This window comes from Megalobrama amblycephala, linkage group LG15 (genome assembly GCF_018812025.1).
Source record: "Megalobrama amblycephala isolate DHTTF-2021 linkage group LG15, ASM1881202v1, whole genome shotgun sequence".
NCBI lineage: Eukaryota > Metazoa > Chordata > Actinopteri > Cypriniformes > Xenocyprididae > Megalobrama > Megalobrama amblycephala.
In genome coordinates this window covers 10,308,984-10,334,945 of record NC_063058.1, presented here as the reverse complement: position 1 = coordinate 10,334,945, position 25,962 = coordinate 10,308,984, and the positions used below count along the sequence as shown (strand labels likewise).

Genomic DNA, 25,962 nt, shown 5'->3' with positions numbered 1-25,962 from the left:
GATTGTAGGTTCGATTCCCAGGTAATGCACATACTGAAATGCATTGCTTGAAATGAAAATTCAGCCTATCTTTTTTCTAAATGCATGTTATAGATTTTATTTTGAAATATGCATTGCCCCTTCAAGTCTCCACTTTTGAGAGCCACGCCCACATCTCAACATCCAAATAACAATCGATAGATTAAAGCAAGTCCACGCCCTACATTTTTTCTTTTTCATATATCCGTAACACTCGGTTGTACATCACAATATGGAAAAGATCTGTCGCTTCTTCCGTTTCAAGTCACACAAGCATCAATCCTTAACCACGATGCCCCTAGGCCGTCTCCGTCCGCACCGGGCCTGGGCGAACTTAAAGGTGCCATGAAAGACTAAAAGTGGGGCATGCACGAGGCCTCGCCGTGACCTACCTTGTTCAAAGGTTCTGGGGGAAGAGAGCTGTGACAGGCCTACTCCTCGGTGGAGAACATTACTAATGTGTGAGGGTGCAGGACGAGCCAGGCCCATGATAAATAGCTCCCAAACATCCCTGGCTAACTCATAAGTCAACAGTAAAAGAGAAAAGCTGAGAGCCCTCTGACCAGGAGCTCAAAAATGCAAGGGGAGAAAGAAAAAGAATGTTGTTTTGGGCCTACCGAAAGGGCCAAATTCAAGGAGTATCGTAGCCTCAAGAACTCCCTCAATCTTCAGGAGAAAGCCTCTCCCACAGCTACGGTATCTTGGAGGAGTATAATGGTGTTTTAGTTGGAGGGAAAGTTGCAGGACAATGTAAATCCTAATAAATGAGCTGAATATGTGCTCTGAGAGGTGGAGGGTCTCTGCGGTTTGCTCCTGTGTGGTAGAGCGATGTGGTAGAGTGACGCACCTCTGACTGCAAAATTATTGAGAAGAGTTATTGCGTGCCACAGTTGTGGTTGAAAGCCAATTTGACCTTATTGCTTGGAAAGTACTTTCATACATCAGAGAACTGACGTCAACAACAACAACAACAACATGTATATGCAAATGAAGTTGATTTTGTTTTTCCCTAAATAGTTTTACTTTTTTTTTTCTATGTAACTGTTTTTATCTAAAGTAATATTAATATTTATTAATTCATATTTTTTACCTTGTTTTTCCAGTTTTCCCAGTATGTTCAGCTGCCATTTACTCGCATTAGTCTTATTTTTTTCAATGGCCATTTGAAGTCAACCTTTGCATATTTTGCACTACTTTTTTTTTTTTCATTATTGACAGCACATTTAATGCCTTGCTCTTTTACATTTTTAATTTGACATTGTTTACTCAACTTTTTTCATTTTTTGTCTTTTTTTTTTTCATTTGTTTTTATTATATACTGTTGCTCTTTTTGCATTACTTATGTTTTTAACTCCTTTCTACTTTCAAAAATGTTTTAGTATTTATATATTTGTCATTATGTACAGCTGGCATTTTCTTGAGTTACTCTTTTTATTTTTTATGCAGCATCTTTAGTAAACATTTAGTTTACACAACCCTGTCTGTCAGAGTTGTTTATTTGTACTGCAGCCAGTTTTGTTTTGTTTTGTTTTGTTTTGTTTTGTTTTGTTTTGTTTTGTTTTGTTTTGTTTTGTTTTGTTTTGTTTTGTTTTGTTTTGTTTTGTTTTGTTTTGTTTTGTTTTGTTTTGTTTTGTTTTGGCTGTAAGTCTGTTTGTATTTGCTCTAGACGTTTCGTCTGGTAACTTGGCTCCTTTTATTTTGTTGATTAATAATCTTTGCTTACACCCCAATTACATTTTGATGATTTTGGAAATGTTTTTGGAAAAGGAAATGTTTCTTAGTCAGAAAATAAAAGAGCTATAAAGAGTTTCAACAAAAGCCTACTGTCTTTAAATATAAAACCTGAAAATTAAGCTTCAATATTTCATACGTTTTGTTTTGTGTCTTATTGTGTTTGTTTTGTTTTGGGTGGGGGGGGGGGGTTACTCTTATTTTTCAAGCCATAATTTAAGTAAAATTTAGTTTTTTGTCAACTCTTCTTTCAAAATTGTTTTTGTGTTTCTTTTTTTTTGGTCCTTATGTACAACTGCCAATTTATTGTGTTATTCTTTTTTTTTCATATTCTTTTGCATTTTTCAAAGTTGTTTATTTTAATTTGTACAGCTACCACATTGGGTTACTCTTATTTTTTATTTCCATTTATGTAAACTTACTCATATCTTTTTTCTTTTCTTTTTTTTTTCTTTTTATACTGTACAGTTGCCAATTTATTGTATTATTCCTTACAAAATCTTAAGTAAACCTATTTTTACATCCCTATTTTTCAGGTGTTTTTTTCAGTATGAATGCCTTTGTCTTCTGTTACTCTGTTTATCTTAAATAAACTTTCTGTTCACCTATGCCTTCTTTTAGATTTGATGTGGTCGTTTGGCATTGAGGATGTAGTGTGTTTTGGGGGAGGGCGTTGCGTGTTTCCTTGACACGGGGTAATACATCACCCGCTCCAGGGGGTCTCCCCGGTATGCTCCTCAATAATGAAGTTCATTCGTTAACTTCCCCCTCAAAGGCCACGCTCCCCCGCTGCCCTTTTCAGCAGTCGTCGTGGCTCGTACAGCAGTCATAGTAGCGCGCAAAGAAAAACATAATCATGCTTTTTGCCGACGACAGTCGCCGTGACCGCAGACGCTCCACATGAAGGATAAGAAGGGCCATTACCTATCCCTCATGCCTAGTTATGACCGTAATTATCACACTCAAAATCACCTGCCCTACTTCCTGTAGAGACACAAGCGAGGTTCCCCTCCCAATCACCTCCACTTCCTTTTTTTCAGTGAGAGAGAGATTCGTGCGGCTTCACGGGGAGGAAGAAAGAGATCATTAGGATGCTGAACATCTCTTCCTGGCCCCGGTTCAGACCCCGGTACATGGTGTTATGTCCCCTCCTCCTCCTTGTCTCCTTCTCTCAAACTCTCTTTCCAAAGACTTGGATGCGATCTTCGCATATTTTTTTAAGACAGAAAAACTCATTTTTTATTCTCTTTTCTTAAGCTCTAAGGCGATACACATTTACCGTAGTGAAGCACAAATCCTCCAGTCGGTTAAATCTATCGGTTGATATGATCTTAAATAGGATCCCACACCTGAGGCACTTATTCTCATTTTTGAAGTATTTTCACCTCGGTCCTCTGAGCATTTTTTTCCTTATTTTTTTGTCCTTGCTATTAGCGATTCACAGCTCACCTTGACTGCCTCTCTCTACCGCTCTCAAATTAATCTCATAAACACATTTATTTGTTTGTCTCTTTCAGCCACGTCGGCAACACGAGAAAATGCCCAAAGACAAAGAAATTGGTTTGACATCTCTGCTCTATTAAAACTAACCGAGCAGCGACAACATCGACGGCAACAGCAAGCAAACAGCCGCTTGGGGCCATCTGATGTTTTCAATTAGACCGAGCACAAGGGGAGTTTAATGCTTATCAAATTGTTTACTGCCAAACGTCTCCATATTATTAATACCTGGAAGGGTTCAAATTTAATTTGAAGTAAACACGCTCAGTGTAGAGGAGGATTGGAGATTTGTTTGAGTAACATGTCAAACAGAGCTTTCTGTCTCTGGTCTCCGCGCTTTGTTCTTGGCAAGTCTGTTTGTATTTGCTCTAGACGTTTCGTCTGGTGACTTGGCTCCTTTTATTTTGTTGATTATTAATCTTTGCTTACAGCACAATTACATTTTGATGATTTTGTAAATGTTTTTGGGAAAAAGAAACGTTTCTTAGTCAGAAAATAAAAGAGCTATAAAGAGTTTCAACAAAAGCCTGCAGTTTTTAAATATAAAACCTGAAAATTAATTCAGACATGTTCCAGTAAAAAGTGGGTATTTTGCAATATTTTATTTTAAGCCGTCTCCCCAAAGTGGTATCCAAACTGTGCAATGAAACCAATCACATTGGCCCATTTTCAATAATTGCTTCCCAAACTGAGGCTGAGTCATTCTTTGGAGCATAGTGTCATTATATCGCACACTAACGAAGAAACTGGCCCATTTTTGGTTTTGTTCGATGCTACTGGGAGCACATTTTGTCTGGATCTTGATGAGGGGATTCATTTTTGGTCATATAACCCCCTTTCTTCGTCTTCTGTGAGATTCAAACATGACATTTGGAGTTAGAAAGTGGTCTTCAGAAATCAAACACTTCAATGCTGATTTCAAAGAATAGCTTTTAATGATGATACCTTTTTGTGTGGTGGTTATGCATGTCTCTGATCAAACATCTCAATTAGATATCATTTCTGGATTATTAAATCAGTGCTAAAAATTTCAAATCAATGTTTCTCAAAAGAAAAGAACATACTAATCCTTTCAATGTTGTTTTTTTTTTGTGTGTGTGTGTGTTTGAACTCCCCCTGTAATGTCTCCCTCTCTTTGAACGAAAAGAAGCCCAATAGTCTTGTCTATTTATCCTGGAAATAGATATTCCCCTTGTTGTCGGAGTGATTTATTGAAGTCCTCTTCTCAGATGGAAGCCACAGGAAATTGCCTGGAATGGCTCTAAATTGGTTTATGATTGTTTTATATGGGCTTGTGCGCTTACGGTTTGATATTGTGCTCCCGCACTCTTCGGCATATATATTAAACTGATCCATATTGAGGTTGTTGGTGTGTATTTAGGGGTGACTTGTTAATTCAGTAATGGTCTGAGCTGGTTGCTGTGTCACTTTCGGCATTACGAGAAAGTGCCACATCAATGATATATCTGTTGTTACTCCCGTCAGGGTGGTCTGTAAAAGAAACTCTTGGCTTAATCTAGATAAAGCAGTAGCTTTGGCCTCTATCTGGTGATCATGTTGTTGGATGTATGTTGTTGATAGACTGATATTAGTTCCTTCCTGTGAGCTGTAGATCGAAATGTTTCGGTGAGACCATCATCCTCTTCATTTTCCCTCTAGGTTTAGAGGACATTTTAATAAACCTTGAAACAAAGAGTAGGTGACTGTAGCTCACAGGCTACTGTGTATATTATGTAAGGATGTGGTTTTGGGTGCTGAGAAACATAACACATTATAAGTTATAGCTGCTTGTGACAATATTGGTGTGTAGGCTAGTCTGGGTGCAGTAAGATATGACTTGAAACAGCATTTGTAACACATTTAACTTACATAATATATCAGAATGAAACAGAATATTCAGTGTGAAATAATTAGGATCAGAGTCAGTTGTTCTAAAACCAACTAGTTGTTTGGTGAGGTTGAGATTGTAACAAGATTTTTTTCTTAGCTTGTTGAGCTTTAGCTGTTTTAGCAGCAGTGCTTTATAGTGGATAGACCTCAATGAAAGTGTTTTAGTTTGTTGGCAGTCACTGTTAACAGTTAGCATCCCTCCATGAGAGTTTTTAAATACCTACATTTTACAGCACCATCTACTTGAATTGAGAAAGACCAAAATTTCTTGGTCCAAATTATGTTTTTTGACAGTCATTGTTAACAGTTACTGTTAGTATGCTACTGTTAGCATGATAAACCCCCTCAGGAGATTTTCTAAATACCTACATTTTACAGCACCATCTACTTGAATTGAGAAAGACCAAACTTTCTTGGTCCAAATTGTGTTTGTTGACAGTCATTGTTAACAGTTACTGTTAGCATGCTACTGTTAGCATGATAAAACCCTTCAGGAGAGTTTCTAAATACCTACATTTTACAGCACCATCTATTTGAATTGAGAAAGACCAAACTTTCTTGGTCCAAATTATGTTTTTTGACAGTCATTGTTAACAGTTACTGTTAGCATGCTACTGTTAGTATGATAAAACCCCTCAGGAGAGTTTCTAAATATCTACATTTTATAACACTTATCTACTTGAATTGAGAAAGACCAAAATTCATTGGTCCAAACTATGTTCAAATAACACATTTCAAATCAGTAATAAAATCTGACAACATTGGTATCACAAATGTTGTTTTCTTTAGCTCAAACCATACTAAAAACTGGCCTTTTGCCATTGTCAGCACTAATGCTCTACTGTTTAAACTTCAAGAACAATTTATTTAGCGTAATGATTTCTCCAATTTATATAAATAGTCAATCTTCTCCAGTTATATGCCTCTAGTAACCTCTAGTGCTTTTTACATTATGAAAACAAACTTTTTTCTTTCAAGTAATGTGCTGACGAATCGTTCACACTTGTATGAGGGGCATTTAGAGCTCAAGTTGTCTTCACTTACATGCTATGTTTTCCATTAAAGCAAACTCCTTCCCTCCATGGAGCTGTGGTTTCAGTGTTGAGGAGAGGCAAGAGTTAAAGAGGATAGAGGATCAGCTGCTGTTCTGCCCGTGCGTGGGATGCTACTGACAGACTGCTAATGAGCCCATTATCGGCTGCAGTCCTCCGACTGGCTCCTCGGGGGCACCAGTGGATGCTCTGCGTCCCCTCTCAATTGAATTCCATCCCACAGGGGTTGTTTACAATAAATACATTTGCTTGAATTAATCAGGAGGTGGAGAGCCAGACACTTGACTAGAGCTGCTGTGTTTATGTAGAGAGACAGGGAAAGATTGACACAGCCCACCTTTGGCCCACACTGTACTTTGGTAGGGATACACCCACGCTGGGCCAATATTTGATATAAGTCGGTTAGAAAATCACCTTGTTGGGTTAGGGTTCTTTACTCATGTTTTATGAAGAACCTGATTGGATTGTACCTATGCTTGAGGCAAAATGGCACATGAAACGTGGTGTAAACAAAGGTTGTACACTTTCCTGAACTCATTCACCTTGTATTATGTTTCATGTTATTTACAAAAGTGGGATGGATCAACATCTGTTATTGTTCCTGGAACAGGAACTTCTTGTCAACCAATCTTTGCCTTGTGGTTCTAGGGGGTGATTGATTTCACCAATTAGTATGTGATCCTGGAACAACATTTCAATCAGATTTGAGGGATAGGTTAGCTGTAGATATCAAGTTTAGACTTAAAACCAGGTTTGGGGGCTTGTACACCATTCGTATTCACCAATTGTTTCCCTTTGATTTTAGGTGTAAGTGATGGTTAGGGTTAAGTTTAGGGGTAGGTATAGGGGTGGGACTACATTTTTTTGACAGGAATGTTGTTCCAGGATCAACAAAAGACGTTGGCCCAGGAACATATTTTACTTGACGAATTCAAAGCGACCAGTTTTAGGAGCTCACCGTGATTTTGCCAAGTGAGACATGTTCCTGGATCAACATATTGTGTTGATACTGGAACAACATTTCTGTCTCAAAATTTAGTCCTATCCCTAACCTAATAACCTATCCTTACAATCAGAGGGAAAAAAATATGTGAATAACACTGATGTAGAAGCACCTAACCCTTGCTGTAAACCTGAACTTGACATAGACCGTAAACTTGTCCCTCAAATTTGATTGGTTGATTGGAATCTTGTTCCAGGATCAACAAAGGCATTGATCCAGTAACATGTTGTACTTTGTGAAATCACATTCATCAGTTTTAGGTTTTGATTCACTGGTCACCATGATTTCGCATATTAAAACATGTTCCTGGATCAACAACTTGTTGATCCTAGAACAACATTCCTCTTGAAAGTACCTTTTCTTACCCTATCCCAAATATCAACCCTAAATCTGAACAAAACTGCTTTATTTAGAAGAACATTGTTCAAGCCCTTGACCCCTAACCCTTTATCCCTATCCCTATTATCTGATCGGTTGATTTGAAGGTTGTACCAGGACCATTAAGGATGCTGATCCAGGAACGTGTCCTACTTGGCAATTCACGGTCACTAGGTTGGGTTAGTGATGTGATTGAACAAACCAATTTAATCAATTCATTGCCTGAAAATAGGTGGCATCTTCTGAGACTGCCATCAAACTCCACAGCCCTTGGTTCTGAGTTTGGGAAAGCCATGTTTAAAAGAGAGAGAAATGCATTCCAGGGCATTGAGCAGAGAAGACGAGGCCTGTCTGGTGGCAGCTGTTGTCATTAACACCACTTAATTCCTCCGTCGATTGTTGCAGTTCTTCACAGTTTGATTTTTGACACCTTGTAGATGCCAACGTCTCCAGTGACTAGTTGGGGACATACTAGGAAATTACAGAGTGTGATTTGACATGCCTCACTGGTCTAAAAGCCTAGCATTTTGTAGAGAGTAATGCTTTTGTATATCAGTTTTATCATTTGATACTCTTTGGCTATATAATGGGTGCCATATCATGTGATAATGTATATGCAAAGTTGAGAAGTTGTATGAGCTACAGTTGCAAACAATCGTGCACACGATAAATGTTCCACTTTCCTTTTCATCTGTAACTCTCAGAGCCACAGACATTTTTTTCACAATTACTGATAACGTATTTGAAGTCTAATCTTGGGTTATCGCACTGAGATCTAAAGGTTTAGGAAGATGAAAACGTGCTGTTAGTTTTTGCATGCGAGAGCACATGTAGCCTTTTTTCCACTCCACGTACACACGTGTGCACCTGAACTGCACTGCCCAGAGGCACGCTGTTCTGAAACCCTTTCTCTCAGCAGTCTGCTCTAACCACAGTACTGTTGCTTACCTACCGACCACAAGTATCTCAACAGAGCAAAGCAGTTTAACCTTACCACAAGCTGCAGTTGGACTGACTCATCCAAAGAGCGCGAGTACCACACGGTCAAAAACACAGTAGCTTAATGGAGGCAAAACAGCCCACTGCTAGCACTAATGCTAACAGCACAGCGTGACACGAGCTAAACTACCTCCACGGCGGCTAATTCAACTTTGCGGCTGCTTCGACGTGGCTAATTTTCAGCTATGATACACCTCATTTGATAATCATGGAGGGGAAATTATATTTTGCTTATTAAGCGGAGACCGTTGACGGATTAGTGTTGACATAACATGAGTTAATTTATTTTCGCTGCCTCTAATGGATCACACAAGAGGTCGTGATCAGACGGTAATTTCGGAGATTTATGGCATCAGGTGTGGAGTGTGTATTTGCATTTTTTTTTTTTTTTCAGGGGATTCACAGCACAGTTATTCCTGCTCATTTAGTGTTAAATTAGCATAGCAACCACAGCCGTTCAGGTAAACAGTGATTTTACCCATAGCCTATCACACATACAGAAATGTTTATAACGCTAACAAATTGTACTTTGCTAACAATAGTTTCTATTAAAATACCATTGCTACAAGAGCTTATCAGTAAAACACAGATCCTGGAAAACCAGTAACTATTTTATGGGGACAAAATGTCCCCACATCGATGGCAGTAACAGAAATCTTTGTCCTTGTGGGGATATTTTTTGGTCCTCATGAGGAAAACAGCTTATAAATCATACTAAAAAAAAAAGACAAATGAATAAATAAATAAAAAATAAAAAATTTGGGTTCAGGTTAGGGGATACACTGTAAAAACTATATATATACTCCTGATTTGTTATCACAACATTTTTTTTCTTATGTCAAATCAACTTAGATAATTAATGTGGATCAGATAACATAATATTTTGAGTTTCTGTTGATTAAACCAATCGCCTTCATTGTATTAACTCAAATTTTTAATTTCAGTGTACTCAAAATTTTAAGGCAACCAGGTGACTTAATTTTTTACGTTAAACCAACAATTCTTTTTTACAATGTACAATATATAATTTTATAGTATAAAATCATAATGTTTATAGAAAGTCCCCATAAAATATGGAAACCCAACGTGTGTGTGTGTGTGTGTGTGTGTGTGTGTGTGTGTGCGTGTGTGTAATTTGATAATTCATGAATCCATTATTTAAATTATAATTAAATTATTTAAATTATAATTACATGGGGAATAAATCCTATTAAAAAAAATCCACTACAATCGTGCATTTTAGTAGATATTAATTAATTTATATATTATTCACAGTGCATTGACACACTGTAAAAAAAATATTTTCATGATTTATTACAAAAATATATTTTTTATTTTTTTTTTTTTTTTTTGTTAAATCAACTTAATTAATTTGGTTCCGATAACATAATATTTTGATTTTCTGTTGATTAAATCAATCGCCTTTGTTGTATTAACTCAAATTTTTAATTTCAATGAACTCAGAACCTACTTTTTTAAGTTAAACCAACAATTCTTTTTTTTTTCAGTGCAATAGCATCAGTTAAAAAAACAGCTCAATGTTATATTATAGAAGATGCTTTAATAATATTATTCCCAACCCCCCTTTTCTTTTTAAAGCACTGAAATATTGCTATCTCAGATTCACATTAGTCCAGGGTGGAGATGAGAAGAGCAGGGGCTCATTTATGAGGCTCAAAATGGAGCTGGGTTTGGTTTGTGGCCGGAGCCAGCTCTCTCTAAGACCAGAATCATGAGCAGCCAGCTGCTAAGAAGCCTGAGCAGATTATTAGAGAGAGAGAGAGGGAGAGAGAGAGAGCTCACAAGGGGGAGGGGGTCTCCGACGGAGCGATGGAGAGAGAAAATGAAAAGGATGGTGAGATAGTGAAACTCATCAGACAGTCACTGTGTGGTGGAAGGATCAGTATGAGTCTCTCTCTCTTCTTCTCTCTCCTGCTATCTTCTGGAGCTCAGCTGCCAGGGCAGCCCGTGTGAGCGCCTCTCTCAGCAGGCAGGACACCAAGCAGCGAGAGAGGAAAAGATGAAACCAGCCTCCTGGAGGGAGGTCAGAGAAACGGCCAGTAACACGCTCTCTCTCTCTCTCTGAAAACATCTGGAGTTGCTTGCAGCCTCATCTGCCCGTCTAATATTAGCACACAGGAAGCGAGAGACTGCCGTCAAAGCGCCAAGACAAAAGAAAACATGACATTTTTTTTGACTCTTGCCTTTTTCTACCCCTCCTGTTTTGTTCAACAGCTTTATTGGCATAAACTTTGCATTGCTAAAGCATTAGTTACATTATATATATACAAATACATACTAGGGGTGTTTGTCGGTTGGGAACATGTCCCAGGCACTGTGAAGAACTGGTGTCCACTAAATTACACGATAGTACAGTCTACTAATTCGAGACATAAAAAATTGTTTAGAGCCTCTTGTATTTTAAGGAACTATATATATATATATATATATATATATATATATATATATATATATATATGTATATATATATATATATATATATATATATATATATATATATGTATATATGTGTGTGTGTGTGTGTGTTGCAGTTATTTATTTATTTATTTTGAAGTTATTGAACTGCTTTTTACAGAATTTTTATCAAAATATTAGTCAGGTTTTAAATTTTTGAAGGGTCCTAGGTTGTTCATGTGTCTGTAATGTATTATAGTTATTATAGAATGTTTACATTTATTAAGTGACAGTGAAATTATCTACAACTTAAAAATGATTAGCTACAACTTAATTTTTTTGAGTTGTAGCTTAATTTCACTGTCACTTAATAAATGTAATCATTTTATAATAAGTTTTTAACACCTAGATAGATAGATAGCATGTTTCTGTAATTTATCTTAAGCCTTTTTTTAATATTTAATAATTTCACACTACTTATTTTATAATAATTTTAAAATGCCTTCTATTTGCCTTTTTTTTGGTCACTACTTTTTATATCACACTAAATGTTAGTCAAGTTTTAAATTTTGAAGGGCCATAGGTTGATCATATCATGTGTCTGTAATTTGTAACTTGTAAAATTTAAGTTGTAGCCAATAATTTTTAAGTTGCATCCAATAATTTTTAAGTTGTATCTTAATAATTTCACTGTCACTTAATAAATGTAATTATTCTATAATAACTTTAGATAGATAGATAGATAGATAGATAGATGGCATGTTTCTGTAATTTAGCTTAAGCTAATAATTTAATAATTTCACAATACTTAATACATTAAATAGTCTTATAATAATTTTTAAAACGCCTTCTATTTTTTTGTCACTACTTTTTTATATCACTCTAAACATTCTTGAAATTGTTCTACCATCATGATTGAGAGCTGAAAAAAACTTGTTTGCGTTGTGCTTCTGTTATGACTTTCTCTTGTTGGCGATAAAGCACAAGAGACAGTGACAGCAGCCCCGAACCCCCCTCAACCATCCCATCAGCCCCGGTCACAGCCACTGCAGTCTGTAGAAAAAGACCCAACCCCCTTTTCTCCTCCCCCTCCCCTCTCATTGGCCGCTCCTCTGCCAATCACAACCCGGGGGCGGGCCCAAGAGTGAGAGAGCGCTGATGTCAGAGTCACATGGATTCTGGTGTGGTCATGCGAGCGCAGCTGAGCGGCAGAGCTATGCTGGCCAGCTGCTGCTGAAACAGCAGTGGACTGCTCGCGCTAGCACTCGCAAGACCGCTCGCCTATGGACCGCCGAGCTTAATGATGTATTTTGTGATTTCAGCTATGAAAGGTAAGAGGAGAAAAGCATGCTGGGGCTTTGTCTGTCCTTTTTGTAAACTTCCTTTTTTGCCAGCGAGTCGAGCTTGCAAAGGGCTTTATTTATAGTCAGCCAACTCTCTGTTTGAGAGAGAGAGAGAGAGAGAGAAAGAGAGTTGCTGGCTTGTGCAAGTTTTTATTCCAGTAGAATTAAGTTGTGGCATTGTCATATATTTCTATTATGCAAGGAAATTAAGTTAGTGCTTTGATAGGAATGACAAAGTTCTGAAGCAGCTGAATGTCAAAAGAAGAAAGAAAAGATGCTGATACCTGGTTTTTCCCATTCCTGAGCTGCACTGGAAAATCTCAGATAAATGGAAAGCAAATGTAATATTTTTTGGTTATTTTAAGTAGCCAGCTTTTCAAGAACCGGGGGTCCTGTTGTCCCAAGTCAGAAGCGAGAGTTTTTGTGTGCGTGTTTGTGTTGTTGGAGGTCGAGGAGAGTTTGAGTCAGGACACAGGACATGTCGACTGCCTGTCGTTTTGGTTGACGTCGGCGTGTGTCGTGTACCACTGACCTATTTTTTGGGCCGTGAACAACCAGGGTGAACGCCACACCACTATACTGGTGTTGATCATGCCTCCGTAATCCTGCTCGGCGGTCCCAACCCCCCGCCATAACACACACACACACACACACACACACACACACACACTCGTCCGCCGCCTCTGGGCTGGATAACCTGCATGCTCATATTCATTGCTTTTCATTTGAAGTCTTTCTTTTGTATATATACACTTTAAAACACATTTACACTCTCCGATCCATTAGCGCTCCATGACACACACCCCCTCCTCTCTGCACGAGCACACACACAGCTGTCATTCTGTATTAGGCGAGAGGTGTTGAGAGTGGAAAAAGCAATGGATGTTGGTGTTGAGCCGCGGTAACACCACTCTTCTCCTTCGCACCCTCTCGGTGAATCTCCCACTGAAAGCTTTTCGACAGTTCACCTCCACTGCACTCGCAGTTATTGCATTACCACAACACTGAACCGCCTCGTAATTCTGCTATCTGTATGTTGAGGCTCAGTTAAATAGCATACATATTAATGTATTGAGTTTTTCATCAAAATGCATCGCTAAGCCTTATTGCTTAATTGAATATTTATGCATATTTGATTTAGCAAGGAATTGCAGTGAAGCACATGTTTTCGTCTTCTTCTGATCTTTGAGTGTTTGATTTGTTCATACCTGAACCTGCATCTGAATATGAGAGCGCCTTGTTTAAGTGTGCATGTGGGTTTCGCTTTTTGCATGCATGTGGCTGTTAAAAGTGTGTGTATGTGTGATTGTGGGTAAGATCGTGCAAGTTTGTGTTGTGGAGATGGAGCAGGTGTATGAGATAGCCTCTGACCCCGGGTCTCATGTGTGGGTTGTTCTGAAGAGGCTTACAAACTGAAAATAGAGCTCTTGGAGACTGGAGGAATCCATAATCTTACAATCAAACCACATCTACAGTGTGTCTAACTATTTAATAATTTACTAATGTCTTACAGAGATTGATACTTACTAGAGATTGATAATTGCAGTGAATCAGTTACAATATTTTGATAGAATTGTGTATTTTTAGACATCTTCTATTGTATTTAAATGGCCTTAACATTTTACATTTAAATTAATCATTTGATACAATGCACTTATTGTGTACATACATGTTTTTCAATTGTACTTATGTTTTAAAAAAAAAACTCTGCATGTAATTACATTGTAATTACATTGTAATTACACTTTTTTTTAAATTACACTGTAATTACAACCCTACCCATACCACCATACTTATTTTTTGATGTAAGTATATAGTAGTTAAGGCCACTTAATATAAAGTGGGACCATATTTTCATTTGCATTGCTGAAAGTTAAAATCATGAATAATTACTATTTATGTTGTTGTTTTTGTTTTTGTAAATGCATTCATAGAATTTAATGTCATATTAGAATTATGAATAATTTCAGCATCATTATCAGAGCAGTCGACTGATTGTGACACTGATTTCGCTGTGAAACCACATTTCGTTCACGTCAGGCAATTACTAGCCTAAGTCATTTGACAGGCATGTCGTTACAGACGCTAACGCCTCCTTGTTAGGTAACGTGATACGGTTATCAGTCTTTTTTCCGATCGTACCCGTCATCCCTCCTTTTTCCTTTCCTCTTTCCCAGCCTTCTAGCCACACACTTGCCTCTCAAGTACCTAATTACCTGTAATGGAAACATCCCTCTCATTACCCTATGCAAATGAGCTAGCCTGCTCCACACAATTAAGATGAAAACTCCAAATATTAATTACATAATTAAAGAAAGTTGTTTGATGTGCCAAAGACTGAAAAAAACAGGCCTGTTTCATCTGTGTGGTAATTAACCCTTTAATAAGCTATAAAGTGTGTTGGAAAAGAGCTGTTTGAAATCTGTGTTTTGCTGCACGTGTTCTGAAAAGTACCAGGCTAGAATGAATGTATACGCATGTAGACGTTACAAACAAAGTCAAGGCAAATAACATTTGCATGCTGAAGTGAACGTTAGTGGTTTGCTCTTTCCCTCTTTAGTCGCTAGACTAGTAGAGTGCTGTTGACTAGTGTGATTCTCTGGGCTCTTCGGTAACACAGCAGAGGTTAACAAGATTGCCTGTAATCCAGTTAGCCACAAAGGACAGAAAGAGGGCAGGCAAAATCAGATTAAGGTGAAGTAAAGATGTAGCCCACAAGCTAGGGTTAAAAATAAAGAGTAAGATTACTGGTCAGCATGGAGTGTTAAGTGGACTCTTTCTTTAGTGGCGCAATAGAGTTCGGTAACTTTATGGATATTTAAGCTTAGATATTATGCCACTTGGTATGGTGTTAATGTTTTTGCATTAAACATTTTAAGCATTTTTGGCAGTTTTAAAATGTAAAAAATCACATTTGAAGAAAAATAATGATGGCTCTTGAAAGTTGTGTTAAAATAGAGGGGGAGGGATTATCATCTTAACCCCCGGTTAAGCTAGCGCCAGACTAAACTGCATATTTTGAGCTGTTTTAACTGAAAGAAACTTCTTAAAATATGTCAGTGCCATTGTTTTGTCTCAAGATGCACACCAGTAATGTTTTTTCTAAGGCACGTTTATAAAAGCTACTTAAATGCCCTTTGGTTTGTCTAAGCCCTGTTTGTGAAACCAGGCCTATATGTTATTCAGATGCCTGTTTGAGTGGCAGGTTCGTGGTCAGAATGAGATTTTATTCTGATGGGCAAAAAAAAAAAATAGCTATACTTGAACTTTATCATCCTCTTGTTTTCTGAAATTTGTAAGAAAGCTATTTAAAAATTGTTGCATTCTTATGGTAGCCAGGGGTGGCGCAATAGCTGTGTATTGCATAATTTCTCTACTTCTGTGGTCATGTTCTTGCAGATCATTGTTTAACAGCACAGGCGTTAACTCTGTCAGCACTTTTGAATACTGAGGTTTGTAAATGGCAGCACAATGTGAGAACATAAACTCTTTTGCAGAGTATGCTATATCAGAATTTTGCTTCAGGGAGGTTACTTATATTTTTATTAAGGATTAATTCACTTCAGAATTAAATGATAATTTACTCACTCCCATGTCATCCAAGATGTTTATGTCTGTATTTCTTCAGTTGAAAAGAAATTAAGGTTTTTGAGGAAAACATTCCAGGATTTTTCTCCATATAGTGGACTTCAACAGTTACTAACAGGTTGAAGGTACAAATTGCAGTTTCAATGCAGCTTCAAAGGACTCTACATGATCCCAGACGAGGAATAAAGGTCTTATCTAGCAAATTGATCAGCCATTTTCTAAAAAAGTAAAATTGTATACTTTTTAACCACAAATGCTCATCTTGCACTATCTCTGTGGTGCGCCACGCATTACGTAATCATGTTGGAAAGGTCACACATGATGTAGGCGGACGTAACGAGGAAGTAAATACTAAGTCAAACAGGCTTTACAAAAAAAAAAGTGTTTTTCACCCTTCCGCGGTACTTCCGCCTACGTCACACGTGACCTTTCCAACATGATTACGTAATGTGTGGCGCATTGCAGAGTAGTGCACGACAAGCATTTGTGGTTAAAAAGTATACAATTTTTTATTATTATTTTTTTTTTTTAGAAAATGAGTTGATCGTTTCACTTGATAAGACCATTACCATGAAGCTGCATTGAAACTGCAATTGGACCTTCAACCCGTTCAATCTATGGAGAAAAATCCTGGAATGTTTTCCTCAAAAACCTTAATTTCTTTTCGATTTAAGAAAGAAAGAGTAAATTATCAGGAAATTTTAATTCTGAAGTGAACTGATCCTTTAATGGCAGTGCAGCATTCTAAATGATAGGCATGTGTCTGACTGCTTTGTAATCTAGTTTAATCTAGTCCAGTCTAGACCTGCCAAAAGACATGACTGGATCAAACCATGGGATCAATCCTGGCATGTGGAAGTTGTTTTTGGATTGATAAGAGCATATACACGCACACATAGACAACACAACACACAGTCTGTCATCGTTGTAGGTTGAGTGAACATATTCCATCACAACTTGTGAAAGAAACTGAGTGCCACATTTCCACAGGTTATTACAGTGTGTGGCATGTGAGAGAGAGACTGTCGGAGTGTGTATGAGTGTGTGTCAGAACTATGAAATGCATTACCTGCCAGCTTGGGCACGGTGACTGCTTAATGAGATATTGACTGGCCATTGAGAGCATAGATTTTTGATTTAGCTCCAGTGGTGTGTGTGTGTGTGTGTGTGTGACAAAGCATCCGGACAGTCTGAAGATGGTGAGGGAGAGAAAGTGGAGCGGATGAATGAGTGAAATCGAGACGAAAGAGAGTAGAAAATAGAGAGGGGGAGGGGGGGAGAGGGAGGAAAAGCTTCTCTGAAGAATTGTAGTCTGGCACTTCTCCTGGTTACCCATGCCATGCACGGACACACCCATCCTCACGCTACATCTGAGCCCTGGCGCCTCGGACAGTTTGGCATGAGTCCCATGTGCCAGTCTCGACTCACCCTCTTGGCAGGCAAGACAATCTCCACTCCAAAGAAAAAAGATCCTTGTTACATCAGATGCTTCTGTCTCCGCTCAATGAAACCTGTGCTAATTTTATCCCATTAGATTTTGTCAACATGAAACAATTATTAATCCTATCTACTTAAATACACATTATTGAGGTTCAAAACGTTTCTTTCAGCACTTTCCTTATCAGCTGATATCACCAAGGCCTTTTGAAGGAATATTCCAGGCTCAATACGATTTTGAAAAAACCCTGGTTTTTATCCCTTAAAAAAAAACAGTGTGTTACAGTAAGGCTTTTATAAGTAAATTGGGTTGATTTTTGGAAAAAAATAAGCTTTGAATTTGGTGAAAAGCAGTTTTTCTGTTAAAACGTGTTTTGATCTAAAAAGTGGTTATTGCCATTGTTATGGTCATCTTAGGGTTTTAAAGGTAGGGTAGGAAATTTCAGAGAGGATAGCAATAGCAAGCTAGCTTTGAAAGCATAAGATCCTACCCTCCATTCAGAGTGTCTCAAAAGCCGCGCTTCCTTCAAAACACATGAAGTCAGAGAAGAATCTGCAAAGCGTTACGATTGAGAGACGCCGTTACATTTCCTCATGCCTCAAAGCACATTACATTACGATAATAATAAATGTAAACAACTTGCAGAGCTCTTACTTGTACCACTTGACTGCTGCAGATTAATTCTGGCGTTGATAGTGTTGACATAGAAACGCATAAATCCGAGTCTGAGGACGTGAACAGTGTTGCCATCTCGTAATTACGGTTATAACATGGTGTGCCATGAACGCAGCCTAAGATTGTTGTTTTGGTTCAGGAGGAACTGTAAAATGCAGCCGCTGTTTGTTTGTGGCACTCGGCGACTGTCTGTCTACAACTCTGCATAGCCTCATGGAACGGAATGATTACATGTGATGGTATGGAAATACATATGTTGACAGGCAGATAGGACATCGTATTGAATGCAATGATTGAAGGAACTTTTTTTGGTCCTGAGACTTATTTTTTAATTTTTAGGCAACTTCTATTATTGATTGCTATCAGAATGTGAGGACAGTTTCAACCAGTATAACAAAAAGTGTTTATGAAAACATTGCCTACCCTACCTTTAAATGATACATTGTCATGGCAAAAAAAAAAGTAAAAATGTACATCTTGTGGCCATACTATTGAAACATACTATTGAGTTATTTTAACATTTATGGATTGGCCCTCTTCGGTTCATTGTAAGCGCCTCACTGTCAACAAAATGTTGTTGTTGTTGTTTTAAGGAAAAATTGTAATAAATTTTTGTGGTAATCAAAGTGCTGTTGATTAGGCTTAATCTGTAATGAACCCAGAATATTAAGTAAGTGTCAACTAGCAGGTGCCAGTGATCCAATCAATTCCTGTCAGATAACTCAAGTCCCCTCTTTTTTTGTTTTTGTTTTGTTGAATATCCCATTTCACACGGAAATGTTGCATTACGAAACTAATTGGGTTGCGAATGTTGTTTCCTGTTGACTAAACACACAAAGTCTACTGATTATTTACCATTTGCTTTAGATTTCGTTAGGCATCATTTTTTATTTTTTTTATGTTTGTGAGATTTGACTGTTCAGAAAGATAGTCGTCTCACGCCTTCGGAGTAATTTCCTACATTGACTCCACGTTAAGAGCACAGTCGTAAGGAATCCTTTGATGTCTCAGGCTGTCAGAATGTATTTCAGGCCTGCCAGAATTCTCCTTCTCACAGTACTTCACTGATAACACATTCACCACAGGTCCAGCTTCACCTACACACACACACACCGAGAGTGCTCGCATGAAGCGCACATGCACAAACACTCTACCCTCTCAAACACAGAGTAGGGTGAAAGGTGATTATTCTCACACTAAAATGCAGTTGGAAAAGAGTATGAGGTTGTTTTCATTTGAAGACAATGGGAATGAGGAAGCGGGTAGATGGGCTGCACAAGAACAAGTGTAGGGGTCCCAGACAAACACTGCCGCATTTGTCTTCAAAGAGTGCCTGGGTCCACCAGTTCAGGGTTTACAGAATCTTTTGAGATTTAAATGAGGCTTGTATCTATTACTCCACACCAAGGTTAGTTAGGTGTACCTTGGGTGTAACTTATTAACTGATATACATGCAGCTGTAATCACGCAGTATGTTTTAGGTCTATGTGCACATGGTGTCCACCATGCACTCCTGCAGGTGCAGGTGAGATTATTGCGTGAGACCGCTTTGCTCTTTACTCTCATTCTCACTGGCTGAATGCGGCAAACCACAGTGGTGATTGAAGGTGCTCCTAGTCGCACCGGGCTTTTCTTTCACAACTTCAATTCCAAGCACGTTGTTTTGCCCCTTCAGTATTTTTTTTTCTTCAGGGAGTGTCTTTTTCTCCTTATCTTCTTTTTTGCTCCTCCTTCCTCCTTTTGAACACTCCTCTGAGAGCTGTCCACTAACCTTTTGAAGTTGCATCAAAGAGGAAATGGGGGGAAAAGCATTATCGATTTTGCGTTTTGTCAGACTCAAATATAAAAGAATGGAGAATTGTGCAACAGAAACTCTGATGTACAGGACCAGGGTTTCGGACGCTCTCCCCATTCTTTGCCCCTAAACAGGTGAGCATGCTGACTATGCCACCCTGCCTTCTGTACAGTAGTTCCCAGGATCCCTACTCCTCAAACCTGTGCTTTTGTACTATTAATCCCTGGGTAAATCAAATCCTTTTAGACAGACAAACCTGCTCTTTCTACCCTGAAGATGTCAGCCCTCTTATCCCAACTCCATCGAACCGGTATCATCTTTCTTGTGAGCTCACAGACTTGACCCGGTTTCTCTGACAAGAGTCGGAAAGGGTTGCCGAGGGTTTGCCAGTAATCAAATCTGCACTGCAGGCATACATGAAGGAGTGTAGTTGTTTGTGTTTGGAAAGAGTGAACGATTGAGAGAAAGAGGGTGACCCATGGGAGGTAGATGAGATCTGATTGTCTCCTTTTCTCTCCTCACTCTTCGGTGACCCCACTGTGACATAAGCAGAGACCCCTGGGGCTTGTCTCAAGTCATTCCTAACCCACAGAGCCTGATCCAGGAGAAATCTCGATTTTTTTTTTTCCAAAGGTTACAACTTGAGGTTTTGATGCCAATCCTAGATCAGTAAAGAAAGTTTGTCAGAGCTATGTTTTTTATATATATATTTATTTTTGGCGTTTTTGCCTTTATTATGATAGGACAGTAAACAGACAGGAAGCAAAGTGGGAGAGAGAGGGGGACGGGATCGGGAAAGGTTCACGAGCAGGGACTCGAACTTGAGTCGCCCGAATCGCAACAGCGTTATCGATCTATCTATCTATCTGAAAAAAAAAAAAAAAAAAAAATATATATATATATATATATATATATATATATATATATATATATATATATATATTTGGCGTTTTTGTCTTTATTATGATAGGACAGTAAGCAGATAGGAAGCAAAGTCGGAGAGAAAGGGGGACGGGATCGGGAAAGGTTAGCGAACCAGGATTTGAACTCGAGTCGCCCGAAGTGCAACAGCATTATCTATCTATCTATCTATCTTACTGTCTGTTTCCATCCATCCATCTGGGGCTTGCCTCAAGTCATTCCTAAAGGCTGATTTATACTTATGCGTCGAGTGTACGCCGTAGGTTGTTTGTACCACGCGTAGCCTGACGTGTACCTCTTCAAAAATGTAACAATGTGTCAATTCTACGCGGACGGCAAGCGCTGTGATTGGTCTGCTAGAACCCCTCCCTCAGGTCAAAAAACTGGCGCGGAGCACTTGGAGAAGAGCGAGCGTTTTCAACTTCCATAGGAATGGAATACGCTCTGTTTCAGGTGACACATGCAGTCATACTGCAACAAAAGTCGTTACCTATTTGCCATTTCTCTGCCACTTCTATTCCGACTCAGAAGTATAAATCAGCCTTAACCCACAGAGCCTGATCCAGGAGTTTTGATCTCTGTCTTTTTTTCCCAAAGGTTACAAGTGGAGGTTTTGATGCTGATCCTAGATCAGTAAAGAAAGTTTGCCAGAGCTATGTTTTTTTTTTTTATATTTTTTTTTTGGTGTCTTTGCATTTATTATGATAGGACAGTAAGCAGACAGGAAGCAGAGTGGGAGAGAGAGGGGGACGGGATTGGGAAAGGTTCACGAACTGGGACTCGAACTCCGGTTGCCCGAAGCGCAACGGCATTATATGTCGGTGCTGCCCACGAGGCTATCGGCGCTGACTGTCAGAGCTATGTTGAGCAGATTTGGATTTCACTTGTATGTCCGAGACTTAATCTGTATTGTATTATCGATATGTTATACAATATGTTGATTATACTGCATGTTTTATGCACAGCTTGGGTATGAAGCTTCCACGAAGGTATCAGAGTGAGAATGCAGGTCTATTCTTACAGTGTTTATTTTTTCTCTATTTCCTTTCACATTGCAATGACGAATGTATGAGTATCTTCTTTTATACGTACATCAAGCAGTCTTCCAAGTACTTGGGGACATAAATGTTGGGTTTTAAATTCAGGTATCAGTCCTAAAGTCAGATAAAGGTGTATTTTGAAGCTTGAAACAAACAAAAAAGGTATGACATATCAAAAAAGAGGCCTCACTTTTGGTTCACAGGAAAAGCAGGGTTCCACAGAGTGCATACTTGAGAGGCCAGAGAGTTCATCCTCCCTTCTTCACCATGGAGATCAGCTTTAATGTTCTCAAGAATGGCAGGAGAGAGAGGAGCAAAATGTAGGAGTATCCTTCTGAATTTTTATGAGATTAGGGAAAAGGACTGAAAGAGAGAGATGGAGGAAGGGCAGAACAATAGAAGCAGCTTCAAGTGGGAGGCTTGATTGCAGAAGGGAGATGAGCAACATTGAGTTGATTTAGAGGGGTTCCTGCCGGGGCCATCGAGGGTCCCGCTGTTCCATTCTTATCCAGTATGTTCCCCCTGATCAAGCACCTGTACTCACTCAAATATGAAAACAATTGAAATATAAATGCCACTCCAGAACACTAGGTGGCATTGTGAAAGATGTTGAATACACTGCACACCACATTCACGCTGAAAGCGATTTGCATAGACAAAGTGGCCAGACATTATTCGCGACACCGAGGGATCTGATATGACAGGACCGTTGTAATTGATCCTTGTTCAGTTGAGTATGAACATCTACTCTCAACCAACCACACAAATGCTTGCCGTTTAACTGCTGTCAGTGTATAGTTCTCATACAGAAACATGAGCACGACTGTAGTTATATCACAAGAAACATTGGCATGTCGTGTTGTAAAAGTCTGCATGCAGTCTAAGCGTGAAATTGTATCTCAAGGTTACTTTGATTAGGCCTGCTGTGTTCTAAACAAACCACATGGCATGAATTTAATTCTTCACAACAACAAAGCCAACCATTCTCAGCCCTACCGACCTCTGAAATGTGTTATATATGCACATATATTTATTATAAATTAAGTCATGCCTGCGTTTTAATGATGAAGATGAAAGGATTTTTATCTGTTATTTGTTTATTTAAAGCATACAATAAAATCACTAGAGCTTTTCTGACATTCTAAAAAAGTTTTGAAAAACACTGTGTTTTCAGTAGAAACCCAAGCATAATTATCAGCATGTCCTCAACCGAATTCATAACTCTTTCCACATACGTTCCTTAGAAATACCATTTTGCAACAAAATCAATTGGATGCTTGTAAGAACAGAACGCTGACACTGGAGATGACAGGAATTGTTTGCCCGTTAGAGTCCCGTGGGGTTGACAGTAGGGGTTTCGGTTTGCTCTGTAGCAAGCATGGGTGTACCGCAGTAGGGAAGAGGGACTGTGGAGAGGCCCTTGACCTGTGCCAGAGTGAAACCAAGAGCCCCTACCGTTTAAACAGACAGTCTGATTACTGATTAGGAGCTCATTCCCTGTTGTGCAGAGCAGTTTGCATGTCAGCATCCATTCTACCCAACACTGCACTGATTAAGAATGAGATGCCAAAGACGATGAAGTCTGGACTGACTGTCTCTGTCTTTTTTTTGTTTTTTTGCTGTTTGCTCCTTTTTAACAATCTCCTACAGAAACCGTTTATGCACAATTCTTTCCATCCATCCATGGCCTGTCTGTCTGTCTATCTATCTATCTATCTATCTATCTATCTATCTATCTATCGACTGCCTGTTTCCATCCATCCATCGGACTGTCTATTTCTATCTATCTATCTATCTATCTATCTATCTATCTATCTATCTATCTATCTATCTGACTGACTGCCTGTTTCCATCCATCCATCCATCCATCCATCGGACTGTCTGTTTCTATCTATCTATCTATCTATCTATCTATCTATCTATCTATCTATCTATCTATCTATCTATCTATCTATCTATCTATCGACTGCCTGTTTCCATCCATCCATCCATCCATCCATCCATCGGACTGTCTGTTTCTATCTATCTATCGAACTGTCTGTTTCTATCTATCTATCTATCTATCTATCTATCTATCTATCTATCTATCTATCTATCTGACTGCCTGTTTCCATCCATCCATCCATCGGACTGTCTGTTTCTATCTATCTATCTATCTATCTATCTATCTATCTATCTATCTATCTATCTATCTATCTATCTATCTATCTATCTATCTATCGACTGCCTGTTTCCATCCATCCATCCATCGGACTGTCTGTTTCTATCTATCTATCTATCTATCTATCTATCTATCTGACTGCCTGTTTCCATCCATCCATCCATCCATCCATCCATCCATCCATCCATCCATCGGACTGTCTGTTTCTATCTATCTATCGAACTGTCTGTTTCTATCTATCTATCTATCTATCTATCTATCTATCTATCTATCTATCTATCTATCTATCAACTGCCTGTTTCCATCCATCCATCGGACTGTCTGTTTCTATCTATCTATCTATCTATCTATCTATCTATCTATCTATCTATCTATCTATCTGACTGCCTGTTTCCATCCATCCATCCATCCATACATACATCAGACTGTCTGTTTCTATCTATCTATCTGTCTATCTATCTATCTATCTATCTATCTATCTGACTGCCTGTTTCCATCCATCTATCTATCTATCTATCTATCTATCTATCTATCGATCTATCGATCTATCTATCTATCTATCTATCTATCTATCTATCTATCTATCTATCTATCTATCTATCTATCTACTTTCAGAGATTACGTTGAGTCTTGGCATTCACCCAGAGTCCACTCTGGAGAGCCAGTAGTGTTTTGTTGTTGTTTTGAAGGTTTTTTCTCCTCTCTTACCCCATCTCTCTTCTTTTGTTGTTCCCCTGGGCTCCTTGTTTCTGGATGAGAGCTCTCCCTCTGCTGAGCACAGGTTCTTGTCTGTTCTTCCTCTCTCTCCCTCCCTTTTTCTTTCTTTTCCTCTGTCTGGAAGTACACTGTGAAGCCGTCCATCCCGAACAAGAGCCGCATCAGCACAGAGGCAGTGAACTCAGAGTCCACATTTCTGTCTTTTTATTGGCCCAATCCCCCCTAAAATCGTGACATCCTAATACACAGCAAAAAATGCTTTTAGACAAAGAGGAATAACATTTAATGAGTAATTTAGTAAGGTTTATGTTTTATATTTTACACAAGTGAACAAGACACTTGCTAAGATAATCAGGATGCATTCTCTGAAAACAAATTTTAGCAGGGGTTTCAATCTTTACAGACCCAGGGATCATGCACACAGACTCTCAGCAAACCCAGGGACTCCAAATACATTAAAGATAGATGTTTTTAGTAACATTAACCTGTTAACTAGTACCTAACTTTTGAACACAAACCAATCCAAACATATCCAAACTAAAATAGTAGCACATCATGAAATCTTTGGACTAAATACATAATTGTGGTGTTCTAAAATGCTTAATAATAAACTGATGTACCATATTTTAAAATGTTAAAATAATTTGAATACTTGTATATTGATGGTGGATTTGGATAGTTCATCCAAAAAATGAAAATTCTGTCATTTACTCACCCTCATGTCTCCAAACCCATTAACCTTTGTAACACAAAGTTATTTTTAATGAAACCTGAGAGATTTCTGTCCCTCTGTTGAAAGTCCAGGTAACCAATATTTAGATGATTCAAAAAGGTTATAAAGGCATCATAGAATTGATCCATATGAAGAGATGTGAAGAGATATGATGAACAGATTTAATTTAGGCCTTTATTCACATATATTCATGGAAGCTTCTATGTGCGTCAAAGTCTTATGGGTTTGGAACGACATAAGGGTGAGTGAATGATGACAAAATTTTAATTTTTTGTAAACTATCCCTTTACGTCCTATATCTTATATGTTTAATGCTTTAGTTGGAAATCCCACCAGTTTTGCATGTCAGGTAGCCTAAATGTATGTTGCTGCTGTTTTTTAATAGGAAACGTGTTGGAAATTCCCACATACACCTTAAAAAGAATCAGCCCAAAAATTTGTATTTATCACTTTCTCACTCTTCCTTTTTTCCTGTTTAATTGATCTGTGGCTATACGAGATCACAACCACGACCTTCATTTCCATGCAACGACTGGTCATTACACAGCCGCAGCAGCTGTCTGCA

General features: G+C 38.5%; 1 protein-coding gene across 2 annotated transcripts in view; it reads left to right on the top strand.

Annotated features, from left to right (window-relative positions):
- The window catches only part of roraa (RAR-related orphan receptor A, paralog a), a 375,063-nt gene that overhangs the window by 285,755 nt on the left and 63,346 nt on the right, over positions 1-25,962 (top strand). The window contains exon 1 of one of the 2 annotated variants that reach the window (XM_048159653.1): positions 11,879-12,317. The exons of the other annotated variant lie outside the window; for it this stretch is intronic. Coding sequence (XP_048015610.1) covers positions 12,287-12,317 — 31 coding nt within the window. The 5' untranslated portion in view covers positions 11,879-12,286. Of the gene's footprint in view, positions 1-11,878; positions 12,318-25,962 lie in introns of those variants that run through there. 2 annotated transcript variants of the gene reach the window in all.